Source organism: Gymnodraco acuticeps, unplaced genomic scaffold, assembly GCF_902827175.1.
Source record: "Gymnodraco acuticeps unplaced genomic scaffold, fGymAcu1.1, whole genome shotgun sequence".
NCBI lineage: Eukaryota > Metazoa > Chordata > Actinopteri > Perciformes > Bathydraconidae > Gymnodraco > Gymnodraco acuticeps.
Genome location: NW_022992081.1, coordinates 939,688 through 960,118, shown reverse-complemented (window position 1 = coordinate 960,118; position 20,431 = coordinate 939,688). Strand labels below are relative to the sequence as shown.

Here is a 20,431-nt window from a genome sequence, read left to right as displayed (position 1 = left end):
TTTCTTTCTGTTTTGGGTTTTCTACAAAAATTAATGACTTTAAAACTAGAAAGGATCATTTTTAGGTAAACTCACATTTAGAACATTGAATACAAATGTAGGGCTAAACAAGTGGGGTAGAAGTTCCTGCATTGTGTCAAAAATAAATCTACAATTATATGTTGTTGTTTTTATTTTATTTAGCACTCTATATGTCTTCAGAAAAAAAGATCATTACAATTTTACGGGTTTAAAAAATTAAATTGTAGAAAATAATAGAGGAGCGGTTTCATTTTTGGTGACTGATTAATTAAATTGTTGCTTTTTACAACTTGGCTTTACAAATGTTTTCAAACAAACACATGCGATAGGATGTATCTACTATTATTATCCAATATTGATACTTAGAAGTAAACACTTAAGACAATCTAATGTCCATGTTCTATTATTACAGTGAACTATCAGGCTGTTGCCATGCAGGTGCACGTTACGTCACAGTAGCGCCCTCTAGCGGCCTGCAGGCGGCTCGTCCCCGTTTGATGTCTGGGTCACAGAAACGGGACAGCAGGTTCAACCATCCGTCCCAGGAGTGAATGGAGATGGGTAAACACTAGCGCCTCAGTGTTTTATATATCACTCACATTTCTACACTGACGGGGGTTTAAATTAAGTCAAACCTCAGCCGAAGTTCGCTCATTAAGAAGAGACTTGAACCTTCCGTCAATTAGACCACACCAGGTCTTTTTTGTTCCCGTCCGTCATGGCGATAGCCCACGTAGCCACCGAGTACGTTTTTTCCGACTTTCTGCTAAAGGACCCCACGGAGGCCAAGTACAAAGGGGTGCGTCTGGAGCTGGCGGTGGACAAAATAGTCACGTTTCTCGCGGTGGGGCTGCCTTTGTTTCTCATCTCCCTCGCTTTTGCTCAGGAGGTGTCAGTGGGTGAGTTGTTGAATGTGTGTGAGCATCCTGTCAGGAGCAAACTCAGGTTATTTACCCCTTAAATGTTCACCATGTAGAAAATTCGAAATCTTTCCAGCCGGTGGGGATCCTGGTGGAGCTTATTTGTCTTTCTCCACCTGCCACACTAACACTGCTGTAGCATGTGTTTCTTTGAACCACAGTTACAGGCACATGTAAGGTGGATGCATTTAGAGTGGTATATTCAGTAAAAGGCCAGAAAAAGAAAGGCGTGAAGAAGGAATACCGGAGAAGGTGTGGTTAAAGTCCCCACCCTTCTGCTCATCTCACGCACAGACAGTGTTGCAGGCTGCTGCAGCTACTGCACAAAAACAATGATGGAAACTGTAGGCATACTAACTGGTGCATTATTGATAATGATTTGTATTACTGAAAAGAACAGTAGAATATCTCCCCAAAACAAATTGGCGGTTAGTGTAAAAAATATATATCTACAGCTCCATTAGCAGTTTAACAAACCCATGTAATCTTGTTAGGTTATAATGCCTGCAGCCTGTTGTTGTTACCATTATCTGCAAGTATAGCCTACTGCCAGCATCCAATACACTGCATGTCTCCAGACAATGTGTATTATGGAGCTTTGACTGAAAGACACAATTATTATCAGAGGTGTAAAGTAACTAAGTACGTTTACTCATTTTGAGGTACTTGAGCATTTCCATTTTTTGCTACTTTGTACTTCCACTCCACTACAATTCAGAGGCTAATCGTGTAGGCTACTTTTACTCCACTATATTTATGTATTACCTTTAGTTACTTTGCATATTTGGATTTATAATGTGAAATATAATCAACACTTAAATCAGACTTTAGTTACACCTGGAGTACATTTACAAGATTTGCAGTATACAAAGTCATTCAAACAAGCTGCATCTTTACCAGCTTTGATAACACTTTAATGATCAATAATTATAATCAAAGCATATATAATATTCTGAAATGGACCAATCTGAAAAATAAGTACTTTTACTTTTGGTACTTTAAGTATATTTTCAGGCTAATACTTTTGTACTTTTACTTGAGTAACATTTTGAATGCAGGACTTTTACTTGTAACAGAGTATTCCTACACTCTAATACTTCTACTTTTACTCAAGTACAAGAGCACTTGTCCCACCTCTGATGATTATGGACATATATTGTTATCATATCATACTAAGTGAATGTGCATTATGGCAGAAAGCCCAAATAGATTTGACTTAATTAATCTATAGCAGGGGTATTCAAACTTTTTTGTTAAAGGTCCACTTGTGAATTTTATACAAGGTCAATGGTCCGGATCAATGCCAGTAAAGTAAAAAAACTCTCTTTTCCTCCGTACCCAAATCTTTTAAAAACGAGCGGATACAGATTTGCTGCCGATCTCACGTCAAATCGGCGGCGGACCCACAGAAAATTGCTATCAGAAACAATGCCTGACGTGTTTTGGACGTAATCTCGTCTTTGTTTACATTAGCAAGCCTCGCTAACACTCAGAGCTAACCTGCACATGTGTTTTAAAAGCAGGAAATAAAAAAAAGGAACTCACCTTGTGATAAACCCGTAAGAGAAAAAGCATTTGAGCTCCATACTGTTTCAGAAATAATCCTTGATGTGGTTTAGAACAGGGTGGTGTTTTATCACAGCAGAATTTAACTTTATCTCCGGTAGAATTCTGATCAGGCATTAGCTCCGCCTCCTCTTTTTTTTTTTTCAAGCTAAGGACCCAAAATCCGCATTTCTCTAACAGGGCTGCAAAAGAGGGGTATGAGCAGTATGAGGCATGGCTACAATGGGTGATCTGTTTGGTATTTTAAGCAAAAAACTTCACAGACATGTTTTGTATAGGTATGGCCCTACAATATATTTTTCCAATATAGCATAAAAGGTCCTCTTTAATTTACATCAGAATCAGATTTATTTATTTATTTATTTATTTTTTATAATGGGACACAGGGTTTGGTCCGGATTGATTTGCAGTTCGGTCCGGATCCGGAGTTTGAGAAGCCTTGATCTATAGCAATCACAAAGGAGGAGATGTATTGACTTTACAACATATTAGATCAATTAGATGAAGGCTCTTTTTGCAGCAGACATTTGGACCTGTCATCATAGTAGAGGTATCACTTACTGTAAAATAAGAACAATGGCTCTGTTATATTCAAGTATCCCAGTATTACATGTCAGTGTGACAGTGACAGGATTCAGGTTTCTGATATATAAAAGGCTTTTTTTATGAATTCAGTCATAAGTTGTTACTTATATATTATCCCCCGCTAATTATCTTCATCCTTCTTCCTTCATTGATATATTTGGGATGGATACTATTTTTAAAACAGTTTCAGAAATAGCAACACCATGTGAAGAAATGCTATATCACTAGAAAATGTCTTCCATTCCAGTACTATTATATCAGTATCAAAACATACTTAAAATACAAAATGTAAAAGTACTACATTTACAGAATGGCCCATTTCAGAATCATATAAATGGATAATTATTATTATTAATGTATTCATGTTTATATATATATATATATATATATATATATAATGTTACAGCATGTAAAGGTGGAGCTCATTTATTTATAATATATATTAGTTGATCATATTTTGTATTAAAAGCTGAATTTGAAAAGTTACTCCTGTTAAAATAATAAACATGGTGGAGTTAAAATCAAAACATTTGTTACGAAATGTACGTGCAGAAAAGTGTAAAGTTGCATAAAATGGACTCAAGTAAAGTACCTCAAAATGTTGGTTGAATACAGTATTTGAGTAAATGTACTACGGTAATTCACTAGTTATAAATAATCATTTTATGTTTGCATTCAAAACGTGTACAAGTTAGGCATCAATTGACATAATGATCTTTCCTACAATTATGTGAAATCCCAGTGCTTTACTTTATGCAACAGGTACGACTATGACTCATACTATAATTGCTATAACTAGCATTTAGTTATATGTCTATGTGTCACAATCAGAGTGGATCATGAGGATTCTGTAGTGGGAATGTGCTGTATTTGTTTAAAATCATCATTCTTTCATTTTAATGGGACAGCCCCTGTGCTGCCAAAACGTTACTGTCTGGTGACTATCTGGGTCGTATGTGATGTAATGAACTCCCCACTCCCCATATAGAGGATGGTATAGTTATTGACACAAAGTATGCTGACAACAACCCACCAACAAATTAGGCCATGAGCTCAGAGGAGGGAGGGCTGACAATTGTTGTTATTTGTTTTTGTCTCTGACTAATTATTCTGTTTATTTCCCCAGGTACCCAGATCAGCTGCTTTGCTCCCACTAACTTCTCTTGGAGGCAGGCTGCATATGTGGACTCGTTTTGTTGGGCAGCAGTACAGCAACAAGGGGACGACTCACAGCTATGGCTGCACAAGGTACATACGTTTTCCCCCAGCATGCACCATCACTGACAATCATCAATGCTAAAAGTGTAATTGTGTAGGTAGTGGGATGTTTTAAATTCGTAATACTGTTAAGTCTCTACCAGTATTATTTAATAAAGGGATGGGCAAGAATATGTCCAAAAATATCTTAAATTAAAGGGGCCCTATTATGCAAAAGTTCTAGTTTCGTAATTGTATTTTTTTGCTCTACCGTGGCATGTTTCCATGCTTTAATGTTCATAAAGCTCTTTATTTTTCTCATACTGCCTGTTTTCAACCTGTCTGAAACCAGAGCCCAGTCTGCTCTGATTGGTTAGCTGACTGGCTCTGTTGTTATTGGTCAACTGCTCAGAGATGTCCTATCCCTTAGCCTATCACGTACAATGTGTTGGAGCCCTAACAAATTGGCGTGAGTTCTGGGATTTTAGCCTTTACAGACCATCTACCAAAACTTATATAACACATTACAAGAAAGGGGAAACCCCCCCAAAAGCCTAATAGGGCCCCTTTAAATACAAGTACATAAGTCATCCAAAACAGTTTGAAGTGACTTTTTCAGTTGGAAAAAAAACAGTAGAACAGTAGTTCATTGACCAATCGTTTACTAAATACTTTGAAATGTTGACTTTAATTACATTTATTTTATCAACAGGTTCTATACATTTGTATTAGGTTGGTAAGAAGCACACATATTAAGTTCATATAATTTAATGAACTTGTATAACACATTGTAACTCAGGTAAACTGAAAACATAACATAAGTGCACAATAAGTTTCATTCACTTTATATTTTTAATTTGATTAGCCCTTTGACCAATAAAACAGGTTTGAATCTGATTTCTAATACAATTTCAAAAAAGATCAATGCATGCTTTCTAATCTTAAAAGTTATCAAACAATGTCCAGAAATCATCTTTTTTTTAAATATGTATCTCTCCTGTTGTCTCCCTTTGATCCCCCACAGTTCTTCCCATACACCCTGCTCTCCCTGGCCATCCTCCTGTACATCCCGGCCCTGTTTTGGCGCTTCACAGCCGCCCCGCACCTCTCCTCCGACCTGAACTTCATCATGGAGGAGCTGGACCGCTTTTATAACCGCTCCATCAGACTTGCCAAGAATCTAGCGTCCTTTGATAGCAAAGGTTCGTCTGAGGACACACAGAGGTAAACACTGCGTTATTAGGCTCTATTATGTACTTAGTTACATTAGCTTGAATTTCCTGTGAGAATGAATTTGTTATGAAGTGGTTTGCAATAAGTTGCCTTATTCTACTTCCAGCAGATACAGTATGAAGCACAGTTTAGAGTTACTATGTTCACCAGTACAGATTGCCAAAAAAAATCTTAAATACCTTGTAGAGCTGACGGCAAGCTCAGAGTTGTTTATTTAAAAAATATTAATTAGTGCCACTTTAATGTACTTCATATACATAGAAAATCAGACGTATATGACAATTGAACTGTACCAGTTTTCACCAGGAAGCCCCATTTCTCTACAAAATGTTATCAAATTGAAATCAATTTTCTATAATACCAATAAATATTGACACTGTGACACGTGTGATTTTGATTATTGTTAAATCACTAAGGCCAGTGAATGAGAGTCTTCAAACCATTTAATGAAACGCATTATGTTGTGTCCATTAAAAAAGTTAATATCGGAATGAGTTTATACGAAAACAACATTGAATAAGCGTCTAAGGATGTGTGGTTATGGGTAATGACAAAATAAAATACAATCCTGTTGTTGTAGGGAACCATATTTCTTGATGTTTTTCATATGAATACTATGACATTTGCCTTTCTTAACACATATCCTTTTCATGCTAAACTCCTTTTTTTCTGCTGCAGTGCTTTGGAGCTGACCGAGGGTTGCTTCACATACCCTTTAGTGGAGCAGTATCTGAAGACCAAGCGCTTATCTCGCTCTCTGGTGGTGAAGTACCTCTCATGTCGGGGCCTGACTCTGCTCACCCTCCTGCTGGCCTGCATCTTTCTCGGCTACTACATCCGCCTGGCCTCTCTGACCGACGAGTTCCCCTGCGACCTGCGTACAGGGGTGCTGAAGAACAACAGCATGGTGCCGGCTGCGGTGCAGTGTAAGCTCGTAGCAGTGGGGGTCTTCAGGCTGCTCAGCTACATCAACTTTGGGGTGTATGTACTTCTCACTCCGCTGGTGGTGTATGCTGCTATTGGACCGGCTCGCCAGAGCTCCAACTTCCTCCGACCGTATGAGCTGCTGCCGGGCTTCGGTGCTCTGGGCGTGGTGACGCCCTTCTACAACGACCTCAGCATCTACCTGTTGTTCCTGGAGGAGAATCTGAGCGAACTCAAGTCATTTAAGTGTCTGCAGGTGGGTCGACACAGATCTACATATAACATTAAAGGGACAGTTCCCCCAAAATAAAGAATACATGTTTTTCCTCTTACTTGTACTGCCATTTATTAATCTAGATTTTTTGAATGTGAGTGTTGGAGTTATCGATCTTAGAGATGCATGCCTTCTCTCCAATATAAGAACATTTGATGGCACTCCACTTGTGTTGTGCCACAAAAAAACATTAAAACTCAACAGCAATATCTCTTCCAGGAATCATGACCCTGTTACTCAAGATCATCTGCAGTCTTTGTTGTGAGCAGTTACACACAGGAACTGCTTTCTCTCTGCCGAACTACACCTGCGAACAAGTAAGCACTCCTTCTGCTTCTTTCTGCGTGGCGAAGGTGTAGTTTGGTAGCAAGAAGGTGTAGTTTGGTAGCAAGAAAACAGTTCCTTAATGAAACCACTCATAGCAAGGTCTGTGGTTTAACTGACTAACATGGCCATGATTTCTTGAGAGTTTTTCAAATGTATTTTTGTATGCTTTAAACATCACAAGCGTGTTGCGAGTGCCTTTAGGTTCCATTATATTCAAACACAACACTCAGCAACTCACACCAAAAACACCTAGATCCAAAAACAGTTCTTCAGGTATGTGACAAATATATTTGTTATTTAACTGGCCCTCTAAAAATATATAACCTGTGTTTGCTTATTCTTTAATAATAAGTATGGTGTTTTATTTATAGGTGCTTGAGTTGTTGCAAGAGGCCGGAGATGAGAGCTTCGACACCATGTGCCTGCTGCGCACTCTGGGTCAGGTGAAGACTGATGTGTTGGACGGTAAGAAGGCGTTCCAACAAAAGAAAAAGAAAGAAACTAAACAGGCAGAAGAATGATTCCTCTGAGGTAAGGAACAATATTGAGTCTTCTAAAAGAGGCTGTGTCACTTAAGTGAAAAGAGGATATTATGTGGTGGATTTAACATTGAATTTTTTTCTTTTTCTTTTCTCCAGACCTTTCTGTCTTATTCCTGAATGGTTGACCTGAACAGGATAACCCCTGCTCTGAAAAATGGAGAAAAATGTGTGCACTTAGAGTTACCTGAATTTCTGGTTCTGCATTTATCAAAACGGGGGACGCCTATGGTCCCTGACAAAGTCTGTATTAACTTGACTACAGATATTTTACCTCTCGGATGTCTTATTTTTAGTAGATGTAAATACTCCAAGGACAGGTTTCTTAGGTCGCTAAGAATCTATTTCTGATCACCAACTTGTTTTTTCCTGAAATGTATTTATTTCTATTTGTTTTCTACATGCTACTTTTCTCAGGATCTTAAATGCCTTCCAATTATAACGTAGAATATAAGCCATGTTACTTGGACTGATATCTGTACATTCATATTCCAGTTTCAAGACACCACTTCCTGCCCTTTATGTTAGAATGAAAGAAGTTTCTGACCATAGGGTATCAATGTATTTATAGTTGAGGTAAAGTAATACAAATATGTAGTGGTTGGTGAGTGTGTCCATCCAGAGTAAGCAATACATTAACATTAAGTTGTTAGGTAGGATAAGAACCACTGGAGCAGTTTTGACTAGAAAGTATGTGATTATGTATGCATACGTGTGATGTTAACAACAGGTGGTGTACTGTATGTACATGTTGAAAGAGCCTGGTTTGTCTAAACGGATTGACTGATGGCAGCTCTGTGTTTTAAAGGATAGATTAATTAATATATTTATTTGGGGAATACAATGTCAATATCATCTGTTGTCAGAGGCAAAGTCTGTCAGAGGCAGTGATTATCTTAAATATTGTTGTTTTTAATTATATCTGTGTGTCGAAAAAACCAACTTGCAAAAAACTGCCCTTTAATAAACATGATACATAAAAGGCTGTTTGCGTATTCATGTTTTTTCATTGAGCAGTGACTCTTTTATTAGGAACAAAAAACCACATCGATAATAGAAATCGATTTTCTAACTAACTTTTCTTTTGTACTTCCATTTTTTTGTACTTCCATGGGACAGACAGCACTTCTTTGTTGTTATTGCACCATCAACAGGGGGGTAGGACAACTTTGCCTGTATTGTGGAGTTGAGTTGAAGTTCGTAGAGTAACATGATTGGATAATATGTTCACAACGTCATCTCTATTGACCAATGGCTTTCGAGAACCGAAGCTTCGTTTATATTTGGTTGGTGAGAGGAGCACCGTCTTAACGTATAACGTAATGAGAGATTAGTTTGTGCAGTCTCAAAACGTAAATCCTGGAAAATAAGTCTTACCTCCTAATAAATTCCCTTCGTTATAGCATGTTTTAATCGTTCCTTCATAAGCAGGTGAGTCTGCTGAGTTTCTGTTTTTCTCGGTGTTGGGATAGAACTCTGGTTAGCTTTAAGTCGCTTAGCTAACTTAGCTATATTAGCTTAGCCGAAAAGCTTAGCTAATATACACCGGTACACAACACCGGTGTTAGCTTTAAAAAGAAGTCAACGCGTTCAGTTTCTATTGTTTACCATTTCGTACTTGATAGAAATACATGTTCAAACACATTGTAGTTGTTTTACCATTCCTAACCTAAATAGGCTAAACTAAATAACGCTTTAGACTAACGCTAGCTACCTTGTTAGCATTTGCTAACCGTAACAGTTGTGTTGTTTGAATGGTACATATGCCAGTGCTCCTATGGCAGATAAGAACCCTTTTTATGTTACTATACAGATACGCTTCCCATCCCCATCACCCTGACACGAAGCAGCAGACATGGTGGAGCCAACACACAAGTTTGCATCCCTAGAAGAGGAGATGGGCTTCTGGAAGGAGCAGGCAGAGGCACATCAGCAAAGGTAACATTCTTCCATAGTACCACAAGGAAAACACTACCCATTAGAGATAGTTTAATGGTTACCTTATACAATAGTAATAATATATACATTAAAGCTCCACACATGTTAATCAACAACATTGTTTTGTCCTCAGGGCTGATGAGGCTCAGGAGGAGCTGCAGGAGTTTCAGCAGATGAGTCGAGACTATGAAGCGGAGCTGGAAATGGAGCTGAAGCAGTGTGAGACTCGAAACAAAGATCTGCTATTAGACAACAACCGACTACGCATGGAATTGGAAAACATAAAGGTAGAGAACCTTGATTAGAAATAGGCCACGGTCCCTACAGAGCACTGTGAGCTCTGGTGCTCCAGTTAATGATGTGTAAAAGAGACACTGACAGCCTCCAGCCCACCCTAATTCAGCGTGTAGTTGCTACTGCCGTGAAGACAATCGCTGCCTAGCTGAAAGGCAGCTGACTGCTATTTTAGTTCAGTTGTCCCCGGGGAAGAGAACATAAATAAGGGGAGTGAATGCAGGATTGTGCTTAAAAACCTATGATTGGTTGTTGGAGATGAGAATGAAGATTGAAAGGGCTTTTTTGTCTACTGTAGAGACTAAATAATACACAGATTAAAAAAATGCTGACAGCTGCATTGATAAATATGCCATGACTGTGCAAATTTGACATAATCAGTGTCTGATAATGTGATGTCTGCTTGCAGGAAAAATTTGAGACGCAGCATTCTGACGCTTTTAGGCACATATCAACCCTGGAGGAAAATCTGGCACAAACCACAGCAGTGAGAGATCACCTGCAGAAATACATCAGAGAGCTAGAGCAGTCCAACGACGACCTGGAGAGGACTAAACGGTCAGTGTCTTTTAACATGCATACACACACGTAATTAGACTGTAACACACACAGGAAATACATGCACATTCTGATTTAGTGATGTTAACTTGTAATGGCCTGTCCTCTTTTGCGTGTCCCAGAGCCACCATCATGTCTCTGGAGGACTTTGAGCAGCGGATGAACCACGTCATAGAGAGGAACGCTTTTCTGGAAAGCGAGTTGGACGAGAAAGAGAACCTGCTGGAGTCTGTGCAGAGGCTGAAGGATGAATCCAGAGGTACACACACACACCACACACACACACACACACACACACACACACACACACACACACACACACACACACACACACACACACACACACACACACACACACACACACACACACACACACACACACACACACACACTGTAGCTTCTCAAGTTCACAAGAACTGCTGATTTGTCTAAAAATGCACACTTATGCCTAACTCAGTGAATTTTGATAGCTGGATCAATTCTCTAAATCCTGGGTGCTGTGTTTTTGTTCTATGCTTCCTGTTTATCGTGATCTAATGTGTAGTTGTATTCAAGTGTTAATTTGTACTGCCAAATGTCATATAAAGGATGTAGATTTGTATGTATTTTTTTCTTTTTCATTTTTGAAAGGATTAGAAGGTAATGTTCTAAAACCCATAGTGTTGTTGTTTAAGTGTAATCTAGATTACGATGGAGAGACTATGGAGCTATATGAATAATCAATACATATTTATTTGATTTTATTATGGGACATTTGGTCAAAAGCTTTCTTTCTCTGAACTCAACCTGAATTCATGCTTCAGGCAGTAGCAGCAGCCTAACACTTAAACTGTGATTTCTGAATTAGATTGTTTCTTTTATTGTCCTTTTTTCTGTAGAGGAAGTAAAGAAACCCTAACTCTGGATGTATGTGTTGTCTGAGGTGCAGTATATGACTCAGCAGCTTTAAGACATGAAGAAACTATTATTTTCTGCTTGGCTCTAATGCATTATTTTCGCCCGAAAGTGGGCGGGGCCAACATTTTGGCCGGAATTAACGTTAGCGCCCTCATTCTACATTTTTCTATAAAAACCCCTGTGTTTCTACCCTATCCAGTGAAGAAGAAGCATGTAACTTCCAGGAACATCCATAACATGGACTATGAGTTTTCTGTGAGTTTGTATGAAAATGAGCGCCTCCTGTTTGTGTCAGACCTTCGGCAGGAGCTGGCTGTGCGTCACAAGGACAGACGGCCGTCCAGCAGCCTGGGCAAAGACGCAGACCTGCTGTGCTCCCCCTCCGGTAACACTGCCGTCCCAGTAACACCCGCCAAGCCCATCAGCTCATTCGCTACCCCCCCTCCTTCCAGTATACGGCGAGGTAACAAGAACACGTTAAGCTGCATTTAAACCTACAGCGATAGTGATTTAAAAACGTCATCATAACCTACTATGTGTTTACCTGTTTCTATCTGTTCTGTTTTAGGCGATGGTCTAACGGGGACTCCCCTCACCACATCTGCTAGAATATCTGCACTCAACATTGTCGGGGAGCTACTCAGAAAAGTTGGAGTAAGCCATTTGAATTTGATACTACAGTACTCAGTGAAATCATGCCAAACACAGGGTTCGTACGGGTGCTTGAAATCCTTGAAAATGCTTGAAATTTGAGGTGGTGTTTTCAAGGTTGGGAAAGTGCTTGCATTTTGGGAATGGTGCTTGAAATTGAGATAAAGTGCTTGAAAATGTAAATGCTTTACTTTTACAATAAATTGCTGTCTGACTGAATAGTTCGCTTTTTAGATTAAAAGAAAAGAATTGCTTCGCTTCTACATAAAACAGCTCTGCTGCGGCCTTCCCGCGCCATGCGTGCGACCTGCAAGTGTTTGTGTTACGTGTGACCTGGGCATTCTGATGAGAGTGATAGATGACAGTGTGCCAGGAGGTTGCAGTTACAACGAGCGTTGGCTAGCAGAAGACAAATACAAGCCATGGCTAAGACGAGGGTCAAGCCCACGAGTAGCCTCCTGCAAAGTTTGCAAAAATAACGATGCGAGAGTCTGCGCTGACGAGCCACATGAAAGGTACGCCGTAGTAGAGCATTTAGATTAGGCTAACGTTGCATGTTATGTTTGTTTAAGCTAACGTTAGCGAGCTGAATAGCGAACTCCAGGAGGGATAATAATAATAATTGCAGGGGACGATCATTTCAGAGGAGCGTACCTATGTTATGTGCGTTACAGTCGCCATCCTGTGGTGTTCAGAGGATGAAGCACTCACGGCATTTCGTGTTACAGTATAGTCACGAAATATAATCTATTGATTCGACACAGAGCGATTTTGAAAGCAATGTATTTCTACTGGTAGTATGTTTCGTGCCTAAACCAAATGTGACTTGCTCTCTCGAAATCAGTCACATTGACCCGAAGTTAAATACGGAGTTAAATACATGATACAAACATGGGTTAATGATTAGAGGAAACTGAGTTATTTAGTTTGTTAAAATTTCAGCTATTCTGTTTACAGTCTGTCATCAGATTATTTAATACGATTTGTTAAAGGCTCAGGGCAATCTCGATGACAAAGGTCAATGTCCCCCCCCCCTGTGAGCCAGCCGCGAGCATGGTCGCCGCGTCTTTATTACGTCATCACAACAACACGTTAGGTTACCAACGTAAGCCTGTTCTGACATTCGGCCGAAAGGGCCTTTTTAACCATTTTCGGCCGATAATTTTCGGTGGCCGAATATTCGGTGCATCCCTACAAAATATAGTTAAAGACAGTAAAAGTAGTCATTGTGCAGATTGGTCCATTTCAGAATAATATATATGATATGTTTTATAATGATTGATCATGAAAGTGTTCTCAAAGCTGGTAAAGGTGCAGCTAGTTTGAATGGCTTTGTATACTGCAGGGTAGCTTGTGGATTTACTCCAGGTGGAACTAAAGTCTCATTCAACACTTGGTTAGATTTCACATCATTCATCCACATCTGTAAAGTAACTAAAGGTATTAAATACATGTAGTGGAGTAAAAGTACACCATGTACCTCTGACTTATGTTTACTGCTAACCTAAAAGTACCTCAAAAATAGTAATCAATAATGTATTGAAAAGTTATTTGGCTGATTGTTTTATATTGGCTCAGCCAGGTTATATGGGAGGCCTAGTCTACGTACAGATCACTCATTTTGAAATATTAAACTTAGTTTTCTTTTCTTTCATTTTTCATCCTTGTGTAGAAGGCCATCACGAAACACATATTTGGTTGTTTATAGCATAAAGAACATCTGATTTAATGTGAGGTAGGGAAATAATCATTTGAGTATGTGTATATAAATATGTAATTTACAACAGCTGTAAGCTGCTGGAAAATGCACCTTGAAAATGCTTGAAAAGTGCTTGAATTTGACTTTGGAAAAGGTGTAAGAACCCTGCAAACATAAATGTGTTATCACTAAATATAATTAGTTTTGATGAGTGAGCTGACTACTTTTGATCCTCCCTGTCAGAATCTGGAGTCAAAGTTGGCGTCCTGTCGAGACTTTGTGTACGACACGTCTGTCAGCAGACCTGCACTCTCAGCTGGCCCCGGTAGTCCCTCTGCTTTAGAGAGGGGGTCCGACGTCCAGGCGAGCAGCATGAGCCCCCCCCCTCAGTACGACAGGTGAGGACACAGACGGCTGCACAGGCTGGAGAGCAAACTCTGGTTCCTGTGGTGATTTCAATGTTTACATAAAGTCAGTTGTTACAATATTGATATTGTAAGGATAACTATTGGTGCTTTCACAAAATATGAAATAGCTATAACAGTCAAGGAAGTTCAGAGTATTATATTCATTTACAGCCTATACAGTAATATCAATATATTGCAGAGCCCCTTAAAATACCCTGCACTTGTGATTTTGTGATGAAAAGTACAACATCAGCGTTTTTTATTATCATATGTTATATATAAAGAATTATCTTAACGTTATCTTTTTGTCTGTGAAGCCAACCAGTTATAATAAAACTACTAATAATAACAATACATGTTGTTTTAATATTGCTTTTCTAAGTACTCAGACACTTTTTACAAACAAATATTTGTATAGGATCATAAAACAAACATACAAATGAAAAAGCAGAGGATGAAATTAATAAAATAGAACCAAAATAATATTAATAATAATGGGAATAGGAAGTCAATCTGATGTGTGCTGATGTGTGTTTGCTACATGTTGTCTTGCAGTCTAGTGAAGCGGTTAGAGTTCGGACCGGCTCCTCCTCGAGGCGTCTCCCAGGGCGCCCAGTCTCCGCAGGGAGGAGTCAAAATTCTACTATGAGGGGAAAGAAGAAGACCCACCTCTCTCCTTCAATAACCTGCCCCACCCCCACACACACACTGTCCCCTCTCCATCCTTAATACACTTCAGCAGTGGGACTTTGAACTAAACCGTCTTCCCTTGTTGCAGCGTGTCCTGCTGAACTATTTTTGAAAAAGGACGCCACTCTCCTCGCCCTACATTCCCAGCACATGGACTCCAGCTGCCTCAGGCTACAGTCGCGCCGTATCTATCACAGGAAGCAGCGTGTGTGAACTCGAGGAGCGCAGAACTTACCCTGCTAGCTCTTCTCAATATCTGTGACACTGTGGTGGGTAGCATATTAAAAAACAGGGCCGTGGAAACGTTACTCCTCCCCAAAAATACATTTATGGGGGTCGATGCATCATGACATTATCAATAACAGCATGTGACCCTGATAAAGGACCAAGAACCTGGAGTTTAATTTCTAGAAAAGGTTTGATAGTAGAAAAATATTGTTAATGACCAAATCCAAACCAAAGCTGATCAGAGATAAAAGGGAGGGTTTAGAGGTATTTTCTCTTTGAATCTGATATTTATAAAACATGGTAAGACTTAATTATTTCAATAACACATCTGTTTTCATTCTTTATGCCTGAATTATGTAGCAACATCGGCATAAATTAAAGGTCCCATGTCATGCTTTTCTGGTTCTTACCCGTCCCCTTGTGTGTTATAATAATAATAATAATTCCTTACATTATTATAGCGCTTTTCCAGATGCTCAAAGCGCTTTACAAATACACATTACACATATCATACATGCAATGGTCATGTACTGTGGACAATACCCACAGGAGCAAGTTCAGGTGAAGTGTCTTGCCCAAGGACACAACGGCTTTACAGACGCAGCAGCGGTGTGTTTCACCCCTTGATCTGATGATCATTGCACAGCGCACTGCGCCACACCGTCCATCTTCACGCCTCAAAGTCATCGAGGCGCTTTTACAAGTACACATTAGTATCATACATGTACTGTGGACATTACCCACAGGAGCAAATCCGGGTGAAGTGTCTTGCCCAAGGACACAACGGCCTGACGCAGTGGCGGCAGGAGCGGGTTTCGAACTGGAGTTCCCCAGCACCCCCCTTGATCTGATGATCAGATGCACAGACCACTGCGCCACCCGTTATGAAGGTTTTTCTGCATGTAAACGGTCTGCAGAGTCACAAACCCTCAAAGTACACCTTGTAGCGAGTAAAACTCTAACACAGAAAATACCTGTCTATGTCCCAGAACGCCTCGTTGGCGATATTTCTTTTTACATTTTTTTCTTCCTGGGTCATAGTGACGTAAGGGTGTAAGTGACGTAACGGCCCGCGGACTTCCTCACACACACACACACACACACACACACGGCCCGTCCACACAGCAGCTTTAAAAAAATCTTGAAAATCTTGGAGGTGGGCGTGTCTGAAAGCGTGGGGATTTTTTGCGACCAACAACCAATCACATGAATCACCCGCCCCCGACATACAAAGCAAAAAACCCTGGGGATTTTATGCGAGCAATATATTCTTTCACACACACATACGGGTATTGGGCCGAGGGCGACACCGTACTTCCGGTATCCGCCATTTTACGCGAGGTGCAAGCAGGCCGAGGGTTTAGCCGTACACCGTCTAGGTGTTGCTAAGCTTCCTGTACTGAATATCATAGTCTATTGCCTTAATCAATATAGTCAACTCTAAAATACCACATATATGCATTGGCATGATAATATTATTGTGACAAGTGGGGTATTCACCTGGTGTTTCCAGAAGATAGACGTAGATGCTGCCAAAATCGACGAAGGCCACTTTCGAGGGTCGTTTTTCCATACGTCTGCAGGCAGTCTGTAAGGGCAATCCGACAACCCACACAGCTCTAGTTTACGCTGGTAACGACCTAGAGCACACCCCTCAAGTCCAGAGATGTAATCCGAAGACATGCAGCGATTTCTTCGGTCGTTAATTCAGAAAAAAAACCTAATGCGCTCTGCCTGGCGACGTTAGCTAGCTGTTTATATTTGCACCTCCAAGATATTTGCACCTCCAGGAAAATGGCGTATTTATATATATATATATATGGCGCGCGGTGCATTGTGGGTAGCTCGTGACGTCACTGTGTGTGAAAGAAGGCAAAGTGACGTCATTCAAAGTGAATGGGCAGAGAAGCGTTGGAAGATTTTTTTTAAGCTGCTGTGTGGACGGGCCGTCAGCCTTATCTTTTCTCAGCTGCAGCTCCGCGGATTTCTCAGCCTGAGACAACGCGAAACAGCCTGAACTCAGCCTGAGCACACACACAAACTCACAGCCAGGCTACGAGTGTGTGAGTCTCGCAGACCCCACGCAGCAACCAGGAAACGACACCAGTAATACAGCTCACACTGTCCGCCCTCACAGCAGCGAGCCCCGCAACGTCCCGCCAACACGGCACCCAGACCCCACGCAGCATTCTCATCTGTTTGTCATTACTGGTGTCATTTTCTGGTTGCTAAGAAACACCATTGACCAATCAGAGTACAGTGGGCTCATAGGGAGGGGAGGGGACGGGGGGTTGGGGGGGCAGGAGCTCCAACAAGCCATGTAGGACAGAGAGTGAATACACATACTATACAGAGATGCTGTATGAGAAAACCAATGTGATTTTGGAACATTGAACAATGTAAATCTATTCTAGTAGACCTCAACAATGGAATTATGATCAGTAGAAATGGCCATGACATGGGACCTTTAACTTCTGTGATGAGGATTGAGGGGTAGTCATGCTTTTACTGCTACAAAAATGGCTACCATGAAGTAGTGTTAGTATTTTAGCCATCGCTGCCTTCATCAATTACCTCTTCAGTTTGTAGGGCTTGGTTTGCTGTAGCAGTTAAAAACAAATGAGGTGGATGATCTATTCCTTATGCTGTCAGGTGTCTAGGAATCAGAGAATGTCACTTCTTCAGGCTAGCTTCATCTCACATGGTTTTCTTTCTACCGCCTTCTTCCTGTCATCGCACAGACTCATCATCTGGTATGCAAGACTTGTGAAATTTAAGAAAAAGTGTTCTGCCTCAGAGATAAGTAGTTCACTTGTCATCAGTTGTTACAAATCACTTTAATACAGATTTTAGCTGACCGTAGAAGTTAGGTGGGCACATGTTTACTACTGAATGTATGGACATAATGTAAAATGTAATGAACATCCCTAATAGGTGAGAGAGCTCCTGTCTGCCATCAGGAGTTATATATGGTGAGGAGAAATAAAAGCAATAATAGATTTTAACTGGTCGAAGACAAGCACAGCTCATAGTATATTTGTGTAGGTAAATAGAGCCTATATTGAATATTGCCTTTTCATAAGAGATATTGTGAATGGGGGAAATAGTGATTTATTGTGACTTTTTTTTTTGCTTTTTCCTGAAATGTTTATCCGTCACTACTGCCATCCAGCAGCTTATCAAAGAAAAACTACAATACATATCTAAATATAACATGCATACAGCGGTTGTCACTGTATACAGCAGTGTGGAGTTTACTTGTGGTTAACACAAATGCATTTGCTGTCTAACCTTCCTTGAACTAACACTGTGTACTGTTTGTTTGTTTGTATGCAGCACCTCTGCAACTGTTTCTAAACTGTGTGTGCCTGAGGTACTATACCAACTACAATCCTGTTAGTTTGATTTTTCTATTGAAGTGAACCGATGATGATCTTTAAAGTGACTGACACAAGACGGAAACATTAAAAGGAGAAAATCTATGTGTTTTTTTTTAAATATCTTTATTTCTTGTGCAGGTGGTTCAACAGTTAACAGATATTATTTGGTGTCCTGTAAACATCAGTTGATTACATATAACATGATCAAAAATATTTGGTTTTCAGGAAATAAGGGGCTGTTTTAAACATGTACAGAAAATCACGGACACAAATATAAAATTAGGTTTGCCCAATAGTTAAGGTTACCCTAAACCTTATCTGACTTAAAACATTATTGACTCAATCTAATCTAAACATATCTGGGCAAAAGATCAGGAGCAAATAATATAAAACGGTGACTTTGGAAAATGTTGAACAGTTATATAATTGTTGGGAGTACAAACAGTAGCACTCACTGGATGCAGAGCAAGTATATAGATCTCTTTCTACATATCCAACGTGGCAGTGCTGCTGAGAAACACTAACAGCAGTCACAGGCAACAGGACGACGGTTACACGTCCATAGACGTACACGATGTCTCTACTTTAACTTAATTATAGTGGAGGCCCGAGGCTTTGCTGGCAGGTTAGCGTGGTAATAGGGGCACCTGTGTGTGTACAAAACCTTGCATAAGAAGGAATCAGTCATTCAGTGTAGTACAAAACAGTGTAAAAAAGAAATTCACAAAAAGGAACAGCAAAACACACAACAGAGCCACCAACACAACTCCTCTTGTTGATATCAAGTCCTTCTGATTATAAAGTGGTGCAGTGATGACCTGGAAGTTAGCATCGCAAGGGCTCCCACAACAAAAAGCCAATGGGTTTTTTCCATAGGGTTTTGGAATATTGAAGAAGATAAGTTCTGTAGCAAATGTATGTATTGTCCAGCGGGATAAACTCCAAATGTTAACACCAATGTTATGCTAATTCAAGCAAAAATACAATCCACAGAATGAGGAAACTAACGCTGTGCCATAAACTAACTACATGACTTCACATCACGCTAAGCTAAAGGCGGCTAATGTTCAACGTGATGACGTCTAGTAGTTCTATATAGCCAATTGTTAGCAACCCCGTTTTTCACCAGTAGATGTTTACTGATGTATCAACAGGATGTGAACATTTCATCAATTGTATTAGCCACAGACCTTATTTCAAACAAAAACCAAAAACGTTGACTTCCAGACGAGCTAACCAGAAGTGGTAAGATGCAAACTCATTTCCTGATTTTAAGACTCATTCCCGCACCACTCTACTGCGTGTCAAGAAAAGGTGCTCTGAAACAAGACGACAGATCAGTACACTGGGATATATTTTTGATGTGATGTGGAAGAACTATATAGGCTTGAAGTTATTTTTTGGTAAAGTGGCAGAAGGAAGAAAATGCTGATATTTGGTTATTTGACGTCCCTCACTCCGCAGGCTTGGTTCCATTGAAGTTGCCCTGGGAGTCGGCCTCCTCCTCGGAGGCGTCGTCCACCACCCTTCGGCCTCCGCCACTACGCCGGGATGTGCTGCCAAAGGAGGGCTCGTTTCCACGCCTAAAAATCCCCCAGACATGGAGACAAGATACAAACACAGACACATGTCCCACAATGAGAGGAGTGGTTTTGTGATGGTGTCGATGAAATGAACAATGTACAGGTGGTGCTTTGGTTACAGGTTAGGCACGCTGGTTATCTTTGTAACTCATTTGTGGCTCGGAGAAAATGAGTTCGGTTTATGGCAAATAAACCAAGCGCTGAGAAAAATATGGCCACCAGTTAGAGATTGGTGTATTGGAAAGCCCACTTGTATTATTTTCCTTTTCCCTAAGGATATCATGGTATCTGAGGAGTCATATTTCTCTCAGTTAGATCATTGGAAGGAATGAAAGCATTAAGAGTGCATGAGGGAATGAAAAGCTTTGGTAAGTTAATCAGAAACGGTGATGGGGTAACTCAGGCGCAGAGGTACCTGCTGTGTTACTCCTTGGGCTCAGGGTTGCCTCTGGAATAGAGAGGGACACCATTGTTTTTGCTTTTGCTCAGTAAAGCAACCAAACAAAAATGATATACAGAT

The 20,431-nt window shown here is 40.2% G+C and overlaps 3 protein-coding genes across 5 annotated transcripts in view; 2 read left to right on the top strand and 1 right to left on the bottom strand.

Annotated features, from left to right (window-relative positions):
- The first annotated feature begins 536 nt into the window (after positions 1–536).
- On the top strand, positions 537–8,571 carry LOC117537310 (pannexin-1-like). 2 transcript variants are annotated; one of them, XM_034202494.1, is made up of 6 exons: positions 537–920; positions 4,219–4,340; positions 5,314–5,513; positions 6,201–6,702; positions 7,419–7,578; positions 7,686–8,571. In XM_034202494.1, the coding sequence occupies exons 1-5, from the start codon at positions 740–742 to the stop codon at positions 7,566–7,568; spliced, it is 1,155 nt and encodes a 384-aa protein (XP_034058385.1). In that variant the 5' UTR covers positions 537–739; the 3' UTR covers positions 7,569–7,578; positions 7,686–8,571. The 2 variants fall into 2 exon arrangements, with proteins under 2 accessions (XP_034058385.1, XP_034058386.1); XM_034202495.1 differs by lacking the exons at positions 7,419–7,578; positions 7,686–8,571 and adding an exon at positions 6,940–6,977.
- Positions 8,572–8,852: 281 nt separating this feature from the next.
- Positions 8,853–15,345, top strand: LOC117537312 (nuclear distribution protein nudE homolog 1-like). Of its 2 annotated transcripts, none has more exons than XM_034202496.1 (9): positions 8,853–9,017; positions 9,400–9,524; positions 9,658–9,811; positions 10,228–10,376; positions 10,499–10,635; positions 11,473–11,736; positions 11,842–11,927; positions 13,867–14,021; positions 14,586–15,345. In XM_034202496.1, exons 2-9 carry the CDS (start codon positions 9,442–9,444, stop codon positions 14,677–14,679), a joined length of 1,122 nt encoding a protein of 373 aa, XP_034058387.1. In that variant the 5' UTR covers positions 8,853–9,017; positions 9,400–9,441; the 3' UTR covers positions 14,680–15,345. The 2 variants fall into 2 exon arrangements, with proteins under 2 accessions (XP_034058387.1, XP_034058388.1); XM_034202497.1 differs by having other exon boundaries at positions 8,854–9,017; positions 11,569–11,736.
- A 3,098-nt stretch (positions 15,346–18,443) lies between these two features.
- Positions 18,444–20,431, bottom strand: part of myh11a (myosin, heavy chain 11a, smooth muscle) — a 30,788-nt gene continuing 28,800 nt past the window's right edge. The window contains 1 exon segment of the mRNA XM_034202398.1: positions 18,444–19,911. Within this exon segment, the coding sequence (XP_034058289.1) occupies positions 19,782–19,911 (130 nt within the window). The 3' untranslated portion in view covers positions 18,444–19,781.

Bases quoted from the DNA above. Each gene is read 5' to 3' on its own strand.
- LOC117537310 (XM_034202494.1), top strand. From the start codon at position 740: ATGGCGATAGCCCACGTAGCCACCGAGTACGTTTTTTCCGACTTTCTG. The intron at 5,514-6,200 runs GTAAACACTGCG...TTTCTGCTGCAG, and splicing joins TCGTCTGAGGACACACAGAG to TGCTTTGGAGCTGACCGAGG. The intron at 6,703-7,418 runs GTGGGTCGACAC...TTTTATTTATAG, and splicing joins AGTCATTTAAGTGTCTGCAG to GTGCTTGAGTTGTTGCAAGA.
- LOC117537312 (XM_034202496.1), top strand. From the start codon at position 9,442: ATGGTGGAGCCAACACACAAGTTTGCATCCCTAGAAGAGGAGATGGGC. The intron at 9,525-9,657 runs GTAACATTCTTC...TTTTGTCCTCAG, and splicing joins GCAGAGGCACATCAGCAAAG to GGCTGATGAGGCTCAGGAGG. The intron at 10,636-11,472 runs GTACACACACAC...TACCCTATCCAG, and splicing joins GCTGAAGGATGAATCCAGAG to TGAAGAAGAAGCATGTAACT.